The sequence below is a fragment of the Solanum stenotomum genome, chromosome 6 (genome assembly GCF_019186545.1).
Source record: "Solanum stenotomum isolate F172 chromosome 6, ASM1918654v1, whole genome shotgun sequence".
Lineage (NCBI taxonomy): Eukaryota > Viridiplantae > Streptophyta > Magnoliopsida > Solanales > Solanaceae > Solanum > Solanum stenotomum.
Genome location: NC_064287.1, coordinates 29,468,017 through 29,478,822, shown reverse-complemented (window position 1 = coordinate 29,478,822; position 10,806 = coordinate 29,468,017). Strand labels below are relative to the sequence as shown.

Sequence of the window (10,806 nt, the reverse complement as noted above, 5' to 3'; positions counted from 1 at the left end):
ACTTATAACAATCCATTTATATAAAGAATCACTTTTGACTTATCGAGCATATGTAATGTGCCAAAAGTGCATTTCTTGCAATCTGCACTTTTTCTTATATCACGACACATACTTTGAGTAAGTTAACAAAGATTGGTGCATTATATAGTAGCAGAAAATAATCGATATAACCTACTGTTTGGACAATTACTATTACGTAACCTTTAGTTAGTCAAACTATTTAACCAGCCTACCTATTAGTCTTTGACACAAACTTTTTACTATTTTTTTGCCTGCTGTAAAATGCAAGTTGTATCCAGCAACCTGAAATGACTCAGATTGGAACTGTTTTTCTTTTAGTGGGTGCAGGGCTGGTTGGGCGATACAAATGGCTCAAAAATTGGTAATATAACTTTGTATTGAAAGAGAGACACATTAACAAAACACATTCAAGGGGAACATATAATAAAATAAATATGACACTCAAATATAGCAACACTAGTAGTGTACCAAAGTATACCACAGTATCTCAAAAAAATAATTTTCAAGGGAAGGAATTTTAACAACAAAATAGGAAGGGACAGAACCTTCAGACTTTATTCAAACCCTTCCAATTCACCATAACTAGTCAAATTCAAGCCATGGAAGTTATAAATCACACGCACACACCAAGCACACAAGTTATAAGTATCCAAAACTTCATCCAGACTTCACTACATATAGGAAAAGACAATCCATTTGGCCAAGCTAAAGTCGCAGAATAGTGAAAACTCAAATACATTATTATTGGAGGCATAATGGATACATCTCAATTGTGTCGGATTCAAATGAAACACACTTACAAAGAAGGAAATATGCTTGCAAATTATTTAGCCAACATGGCTTTTGACCGGCAGGTTTGAGATTCATGGTTTTTCAGATCTACCAAGTCAAGCGAAGATGATCCTTAATTTAAACTAACAACAATTTACTAATCTTCTCATAAGGACCAACATCAGCGTAGATACTCACACAAATTGTCTACAAACTAGCACTTACAACAACGGTTCATCTATGTCAGCAATAGGCCATCCCTTTAGTGCTAAATATTTATCGTTTCCAACCGTCCAACAATTTCACTAACAAATAAGAGCCACAATAATTTCACAATTCAAGATGTCACACTAATGAGAGAACAATGATTCAAAGACCAATGTTTTCACAACCAAAACATTTGGAAAAGGAAAAGAAGAGTCCAAGGTTCTGATACTCAAAACAGGGTCTTGATCGATATAAATCTATACACAAAAAGTGAGTAGAAAACTCAACATTCAACTGGAACAGCTATAATTAAAGATGGATGAAAGAATTAAGTGAAGAATAAACGACATACCTTGATGGTTTCTGCTAGAAGATGGACGATTCAATGGTTGCATAGCTTCTTGTGGTGACTGAGCACCAACTGATGCCAACATGGAAGCATTCAATTGAAGTCCAGGGTACATACGATTAAGTCATCCAAGAATATCATTTGTAACTTCTTGGTGTATGGTTACTTTTTGTTGTTCTAATTTTTCCGCCATCCTTTGATGCATCCTCTCTTTCAATTCCTCCATTTTTTCCCATCCTCTCATCATTAGCACTTAAATAAGGTTAAGAAAGCGCTTTTCTTTTATGAGGGCTTTTGGTAACTCATCGTCCATACAATCTCAGGCACCCTGGGTGTTCATGTCCCATGACTGCTGTAAAAGCATCACATGAATGATTGTCATCTTCATTCTGTCGACTTTGTATTTTCTCCATTTCAGCCTACAAATCAAATTCAAATAAATAAAATCAAGTATTTAAGAACAAATAAAGGATCTTAACAACATTATAACAAAATAAAAGTCATACAATTTTACTAATTGTATCTTCGTTGGAGTCCCTATATACTCGACCAGGTTTTCTTGATCTTGTAACCACAAAAAGTTCTTTAGCTGACAGCTCATCGGGGCTTTCCTTCTCTTTTTCCTAATTACATAAAGTTGGTATTTTAAAGATCTTTTATGACAACAAGTTTATATTTAATGATTAACAGGAGAACATACCAAATTATTGCATATCACAGCAAAACTTGTTTTACCAGCAGTATGTGGATTCATCCATTTTTTTTGATTTGTGGTATTTCTTTCACTCATTTCTTGTAAATAAATGAGTCAGTAAATTCTACGTAGATTAAAAAGTGAATCAATCAGAACATAAAATATAAATCTAACTTTGAATTTTTCAGAATCCCAATATTTGAGAAGATCCTTAAAATCAGATTCTAAAACATCTTTGGGCTTTTTTTCCATTTGAAGATCATCATTAGCATATGCTTTATAATGATTCTGATACAAGTCATTCTTATACTTTCTCCGCGCATTTTTAATTCCATCCAAAGCCCATTTTTTTGCACTATCAGGAATATCATATTTCTCCTACAATTTATTCTTTATATAAGTAAAAAGTATGAAAAGTTTATAACTGAAATTAGAAATGTAGGAACTCAGACCTGGGTATAATCCCACAAATCTTTTTTTGTGTCCATATTCTTCCAATTGTGAATATTAAGAGGACAATACATTGCATTCCTTGCCAAGGTTCCAAGAAAACTCCCCAACTCTGTTACAACGGCATTAGTAGGACCAATGGGTTGATTGTACCTATTCAACACGACTAACTTATCTCTTGTCGCCCATGTACACTTTGCATTACTGTACTACCTCTTTTCTTTTTTTGAGTCACAGGGCCTACAATAATACGAAGCTAAGTTAAACAACATATCAACAATGTTAAATGATTTTACAATTCCAATACATTAAAATATTTAGAAGTGATTTTATATGTTTTTACCTAGTTCTCCTGATAGGTCACTTTCTTCCAAATTATGTCTCTTGTTGCACTTGGTCCTGTATATCGTGTGCCTCTATAGTAGGAGATTCTCTTGGCACATGTTGCAACTGTTTCTCTAAAACTTGTGCTACTACAGTGGAAGAATTCATAGGTGTTGTTTACACTTGTTCCTGCACAACTTGTGCTTTTAAAGTGGAAAAACTCGGAGGCATATGTTGTTGTGATTTCTACGTAGATCTTGCCTTTAGAGTGGAACAATTCTGAGGCATTTGATCCTTTTTAGACTGTGCTTTCAAAGTACAAGAATTCTGAGGCATTTGTCGCAATTCTTCTTGTAAAGTTTGTGCTACAAGAATGGAGGAATTTCGCGGCAGAATAGATTGAACATTCTCTTTTGATCTCAGTGAAGAAACCGTTTAGTAAGCCATAGATGTAAGTGTTCCAGCTTGCACATATTGTTTTCCTTTTCCTTTCTTATTTTGTTTTGAAGTATCCTCCTTCCTCATGACTATCGAATCTATCAAAATGATAAATATGAATAAGAATTAGATCTTTTTAAGCATAATATAAGGTACATGTATTTCTAAGGAACAAATCAAAATATAATGTTAAGAAAAAAGAATAAAAGAAACATGTATTTCTAAGGAAAGGACATTTATCACTCACTCAAAATAAAATAAAACGATGATAAATATATATTTACAAGACATTCAGAAATTATTTATTTAATCATCCGCATCCATCCAATCCCAATCAGTATCGTCAAAGTCATTCTCCTCTTCAAGTGATCTTCCACAAATCCATTTACAATCAAGTGATCCTCCACCACATTTCTATAATGCCAATAACGATTGATGCATTTTTTTGCAAGGGCATTATATTTCATTTCCTTTAGAAGCTCGTTGAAATACCTTATCAAGAAAATCATTCACTCTACTAATATATTTATCACTGCATCGTGTGAGACTCATCCAACTTCTATCTAAATTATCCATTGATATCTATGCAGCACAAAAAGATAAAAAGAATCAAATTTATGATAAACTATGAAATAAAAAGACAACAATGTTTTACACATGAACAAACATATCTCAAAATGTACATGGAGAATATGCGGTTTAAAACTCATAGCAATCACAATTCAATTTACAACAAGCATTTCATAGTTATTCTTAATATATGAAACAAATATCAAAGTTCCCTTTATCATTGGAAATATATACAAAACACTGATCTACATGACCTGTCAAGAAATATCTTTAACAAGCTTATCATGTTTTCAAATTTATGTTATTAAAGACTTATGGACATTCAAGAAATGGAAAATGGTCTCTGGATTCACATGAAGTTCGGTCATATTCTAAAACACCAATAAATCGCCTTGAGGATTCAATTCTTTTCAAAAAGGTATCCCTACTGATTTTCTTTTTGATAGTAAATCAAGGCAAAACAATCTTTAAAAGTGATAAAACAGATTTTTAAGGTAAATAATATTGATCTAGAATTTTACGAAGTTTCAGATTTTCATGTCATAGTGTATTACCAACCAGCAGTGAATTTCAGTTTTTTCCATTTCCATGCTAATGTATCTCTTGTTTCCTGTTGCTCTAATGTAACTCTTCAACAATAATGAAAGTTAAGTTTCTCACATCCTAGCTACTCAAGCGAGAGGTGAAATCAAGGAAGACATCATCAATGCAAGGGTAATCAAAACCGATTGAATAACTCATGGAACAACAAATCCAACATCAATATCAAGAGAAATATTGTCTAGAGTAATCAATTTCACCATAACTACCAACAAAACATTAAACCCACAATAGATAAAACTTAATGGGAAAAACCCACAATCAAAAAAAAAAATACATCAAATAAACTAACTACACCTCAACGATTAAAGGAAAAAGAAGAGATTCAAGAAGAAAACCTCAACAGCTCAAACTTGAAGTTTCTTCAGCTATAACCTCAAAGATGTCAGAACATAACCTTCAACTGTTGAAGAAAAAGACATCAAGATTTCTCACATTTCATAAGCAAACCTTCAGCCCTCCATTTCCTTCTATTTCACAACAGTTTCTAGAGAGAAATGGGCTTACGATTGAAGAAAAAAAATGGTTTAAGTTTTCCCTAAAAGTACAGACAAGAAGAACTTACCATAAGATTCAAATCCCTGCAAAACTCCACAAGCTTGCCCTGAAATTGTGTTCTCCTTGTTGAAAAATAGGTCCAAGAGAAGATGGTGACAAACGTATGGTCTTCTTCTTGTTGAAGAGATGAGAAATGTCTTTAGAAAATGTTTGTATCAATATTCTGATAGAAATAAAAATAAATTAGATTTAAAAAATTATTGGCACGGGGAACAATGTTTAATGTTGATGCAACATCTATCAACAATGTTCAATAATTTTTCCAAAAAAAAATCCCTACTGATTTTTTTTATAAGAAATCAAGGCAGAATAGTCTTCAAAAGTGATTTTTAGATTTTTTTTTTCTTTTAACTAATGCTACAGGCCTACAACAATCATAAAAGTCTATGTTGGTCAATTTGCAGGTTTAAGCTTAAAAAGACAGAACCTGAATCAAATGCTAGTAACATTGTGGACAACACTGATAGGTCATATGCATCAAAAAATTATGAAGGTTTTGCCTGCAATAATACTATGGGGAATTTGGAGTAGAAGAAATATCATTAGACATGGGGAAACATGACATATAACAAAGTTGTTTATCAGGTTACTCTAAATGTATGGCAATGTGCAATGACAATTTTTCCAAGTTAGACATGGTATAATTCTTAGAGGATTACAAGACAAAGATTTATTATAAGAAGATCATTGGAAGCCCCCAAATCCAAATAACATCAAGTGTAACACAGATGGTGCAAGTAAAGGTAATCCAGGCAAGAGTTCTTATGCTTATTGCCTAAGAGATCAAGAATGTAACCTCATCTATGTACAAGAAGAAGAGATATCTGCAAATTATACTACAAGGAAAATCAGAGATACCTTGGAATATTAGAATTTTGTGGAAGACACTCTAGCTCTCATGAAAGATGCGACAATTAACATTGAGCACATATAGAGGGAAGGGACTTCATTAGCTTATTATCTAGATATTCATGCATTTGAGGTGGAAGGACGACAACAATACAATACATTTCGACAGTTACCATCACAGGGGAGGAAAGTTCTCAATTTGGACAAACTGGAAGTACCAAATTTGAGAATCAAGAGCAAGATAATCAGGTGAATAATTATTTTATAATTCATGAGTTAATACAAGTCAATTTGAAGAAGAAATCAACGAAGGATCAACTATAGAAAAGTCACAATACAGGCTACATTCTATTATAACAGGAAATAGACCTAAAATAATGTCAAACAATAGCATTTTTGATAATTTAATGGAGCAAAAAGAAGATGTACTTCAACAATTAGAAGAAATCAGTAAAGGAGAAAAGAGGAAAATCAGAAGTATGATGATGATATCTAAGAAATTAGCCACCCATGGAACTTCACAACAGCTTATATACATCATTAAACTGGAAAGAATCCAACTGAGAAATGCGGAAAAAAAAGGGGGAACAGTTACAAGTTACAGCCATGGCTATAGCTCAAGCGACCATGGCAGAGTCGGCCGAAGGCAGGAAGTGCTGGCCGGAGTAGATTGTGCAGTGCTCTGGATGGTGATGATTGGCAGAGACGATCACTTTTCGAACCTGTAGCAAATTTTAGTGCCAACCAGTAGCAAATTTTAGTTTTCCATTTTCATGTTAATTTATCTCTTGTTTCCTGTTGCTCTAACGTAAATCTTCCACAATAATGAAAGTGAATTTTTGACATCCTACTTAAGTGAGAGGTGAAATCAACGAAGACATCAACAATACAAGGGTATTCAAACCCGATTGAATAACTCATGGATAGGAAATACAACATCAATGTCAAATTAAATATGGTCTAGAGTAGTCAATTTCACCATAACTCCAACAAAATATTAAACCCACAATAGGTACACTTAATGGAAAAAACCCACAATTAGAGAAATACATCAACTACACTAACCACACCGAAAGATTAAAGACAAAAGAAGAGATTCAAGAAGAAAACCTCAAACGCTCAAACTTGTAGTTTCTTCAGCTATAACCAAAGATTGAAGAAGTGACCCTCCAACAGTTGAAGAAGAAAACCTCCATTTCCTTAGATTTTATAAGAAAACATACAACCCTCCATTAGATTTCTCAAGAGGTATGAAGAGAGAAATGGGTTTAGATTCAAAGAAAAAAATGGATTTATGTTTGCCCTAAAATGACAGGCATGAAGAACTTACCATAAGATTAATATTCCTGCAAAACTCCACAACTTATGTGTTTCATCGATCTTCTCTGTGTTCTGCCTCTGCTAAGCTCCACAAATGGATGAAAAATCGGGTCAAAGAGAAGAGTGACAACTTTTCTGTGTTATGCTTGTTGAAGAGAAGGGAAATGAGCTAAGCAAATGTTTGCCTCGTTTGTATCGATATCTGATAAAGAGAAAAGTAGATTGTATTTACAAAATTAATTAAAAATAAAATAGAATGAAAAGCTTTTGGTGGGTTCAGCCAAAATAAGAGAGGAAAATTATGGAGGGATTTAATAACCATTCCAATAGAAAAATATTCGCATTAAATGTTGCCATAGATGACTTTATGGCAACGATTATCGTAACCGTTGCAATATTTAGGTCTATTGAAACGTTTTCAAACAATGGCAACAAATTTATTACTTAGCCGTAGCAATAATATCCAATCCTTTTGGCAACGGCTCAAACCGTTGCAATAGACCCTCTATAGTAACGGTATCTTTAGCATTGCTAAAAAATCTGTTGCCGTAGGCCTAATTTCTAGTAGTGTAGGCCTTTTATTGTGAATTACTTGTATACTTGTTCGCTTTCAAAAAGGTTCTATTTAGATTATTTGTTCACTTACATGGTTTATAATATATTTATTGCTTGTAAAGTGCATATGCATCAAGTATATGTCCCTAATGCAATGTGATCTTCCCTTTTGAAGGAATTAAGTTATGGCCTCTTCTTCTAACAGACCTATGGAAGCTGCTTATGAAGGTTCGGGTATCTCTGTTTCCCAACCTCATGCACTAGAAGGAGTTGGAGAACATTTCTCGAATCAATATGTTCCCCACACTAGTGGGTCTGAAGTGGGAAACCAACAGGGTGTAAGAACTTGTCCACCAACTCACATGAGTCATGATACTCAAGCCATGAATCCTCTTTTTCAACAAATGGATGAATTCTTCCACCACATGGCTGAATCAATGCATGATCCCAATGGGATTAACTTTGAGAAAATGAGGAAAATGGGTGGATTGGAGTTTGAAGGCACTGTTGATCCCACGGATGCTGAACAATGGCTGGAGCGCATAGAGAGGGTATTTAAGCAGTTGGAGTGTTCAGATGTTGCCACATTTAAGTATTCTATTTCACTATTACAAAAGGATGCTTATGATTGGTGGGTAAGTCATCCGAATGCCAAAGTAAAACCTCTTGTTCTTACTTGGGATGATTTTCTTAAAGGAATTTCGTATGAAGTATGTCCCACTTGCTTATTGTGATGCAAAGAAAAAGGAGTTTTTGAATCTAAGGCAACGAGGCATGTTTATTGATGAGTACCAACAGAGGTTTCTAAGCTCTCTCGTCATGCTTGAGGTATTATTAAAGAGGAAAAAGATGAGTGCAAGAAATTTGAAGATGGTTTAAATGATTCCATTAGGAAGAATGTGGAGATCCTGCAACATGAGAACTTTTGTAAGTTAGTGTCTGCTGCTTGTACTTGGAAACGACTTGATAAAGAAGAAGCTAGAAGAAATGAAAACGAATTCCGAAAGACTAGACCAGATTTTGGACGTCCATCCAAAAGGGGAAGGTTTGATGATTCTAAGGCTGGTAGGGTTAACATGCCACCTCAACAAAAGCAAAACAAATTAGAATTTTCTATAGCTAGCACTCCAAATTATTGCCAAGGAAAGCCTCGCATTCCCACTTGTCCACAATGTGGAAAGAATCATTATGTTACTTGCAGGAGAGCTTCTGGTGCATGTTTCAATTGTGAGAGCTTTGATCATAAAGTGAAGGATTGTCCTAATCCTAATAATGCTCCTTCCTTGAGAACAGAAGGCTCAGTTCATAAGCCTTTTATTAATCCTCCTCAAATTAATAGAGGTGCAAGACCTAAAAACACCCAAGCAACAAGTGCAAGTGGAGCTAAAAAAGCTAGTGGACCAAGGGCTAATGCTATGAGGCAGAGGGATGATCAAGATGTACAAGACGTGGTTGTTGGTAAATTTTACTTATTTGGCTTATGTGTGTTTACACTATTTGATCCCAGTTCTACACATTTCTATGTTTGTTCATCACTTGTTCTTCCTGAAAACGTGAAATCTGTGAGACTTAATTATGATGTGCTGGTTGAAAGTCCTTTGGGTTATTAAGTTGTGTGTAATCTAGTTTACCAAGATTGTCCCTTCGTGATTCAAAACCTAGTCTTCCCTGTTGATTTGATTGAAATTCCCTTCAAGGATTTTTATGTTATTATCGGGATGGATTGTCTTTATAAATATTATGTAGTGGTAGATTATAGGTCTAAGCATGTGACTTTAAATGATCCTACATTTTCACACATCATTTTACAAGGTGAAAGATTAGTGATATCTAGTATTATTTCTGCGGCCTTGGCAAGAGATTTGATGCATCAAGGTTGTGGGGCATACCTTGCTCACCTAGTTGATACATAGTTGGAGAGTCCTTGTATCAAGGACATACCTGCTGTATGTGATTTCCCAGAAGTCTTCCCAGAAAATCTTCCTGAGTTGCCCCCGTAAAGAGAGGTTGAATTTCCAATCAAGCTTATTCCTGGATCTACCCCTATTTCTATGACTCCTTATAGAATGGCTCTGACAGAATTAAGAGAATTGAAATCTCAATTGCAAGAACTTCTTGAGAAAGGTTTTATTTGACCTAGTGTTTCTCCTTGGGGAGCCCCTATTTTATTCATCAAGAAGAAAGATGGCAGTCTTAGGCTTTGTATTGACTATAGGAAATTGAATAGAATAACAATCAAGAATAAATATCCACTACCAAGGATCAATGATTTGTTTGACCAACTGAAGGGTGCTAAAGTATTCTCAAAGATTGATTTAAGGTCTAGATATCACCAACTGCGTGTTAAAGAGAAAGATGTCCCTAAAACTGTTTTTAGCATCGGTATGGTCATTATGAATATTTGGTGATAATGTTTGGATTGAGAAACGCTCCTGCGGTATTCATGGATCTAATGAATCGAGTATTCAAGCCTTATCTTGATCAGTTTGTAGTGGTCTTTATAGATGATATTTTAATATTTTACAGAAGTAGTGAAGACCATGATAAACACCTTCGGATTGCTTTAAAATTTTTGAAGGAGAAAGAACTTATGCTAAACTTTCCAAGTGTGAATTTTGGCTTGCTGAAGTCGCTTTTCTGGGACATGTTGTATCAACAGAAGGCGTGAAGGTGGATCCTTCTAAGATACAAGCAGTTGTCGAATGGAGACCTCCCAAAAGTCCAACAGAGCTAAAAAGTTTCTTGGGCTTAGCAGGATACTACAGAAGATTTGTGAAAGACTTTTCCATTATTGCCTCCCCTTTGACTAAACTCTTGCAGAAGGAAGTAAAGTTTATTTGGGATGACAAATGCCAAGAAAGCTTTGAAACTCTCAAATCCTTGTTCCTTGGGCTTTGCCCTTGCTCCTTGAGTTAAGAGCCATGAATGTTTGTTTCACATTTGATTCAAATGGTTCAGTTATTGCAAATTTGCAAGTAAAGCCAATATTACTTGAACAAGTAAAAGAAGCACAAAAGTTAAATGAGAAACTTAAAAAATTGACCAGATAAGTGCAAAATGGGGGAAAAGCTTGATTTTACATTAACAGAGGATGGTGTCT

General features: G+C 34.5%; 1 protein-coding gene and 1 pseudogene across 1 annotated transcript; one reads left to right on the top strand and one right to left on the bottom strand.

The window, feature by feature from the left end:
• Nucleotides 1–1,381: 1,381 nt before the first annotated feature.
• Nucleotides 1,382–2,294, bottom strand: LOC125868644 (uncharacterized; annotated as a pseudogene).
• Nucleotides 2,295–7,891: 5,597 nt separating this feature from the next.
• LOC125868643 (uncharacterized) lies at nucleotides 7,892–9,316 on the top strand. The gene is made up of 2 exons (XM_049549250.1): nucleotides 7,892–8,416; nucleotides 8,549–9,316. The coding sequence occupies exons 1-2, from the start codon at nucleotides 7,892–7,894 to the stop codon at nucleotides 9,314–9,316; spliced, it is 1,293 nt and encodes a 430-aa protein (XP_049405207.1).
• The last annotated feature ends 1,490 nt before the right edge of the window (nucleotides 9,317–10,806 follow it).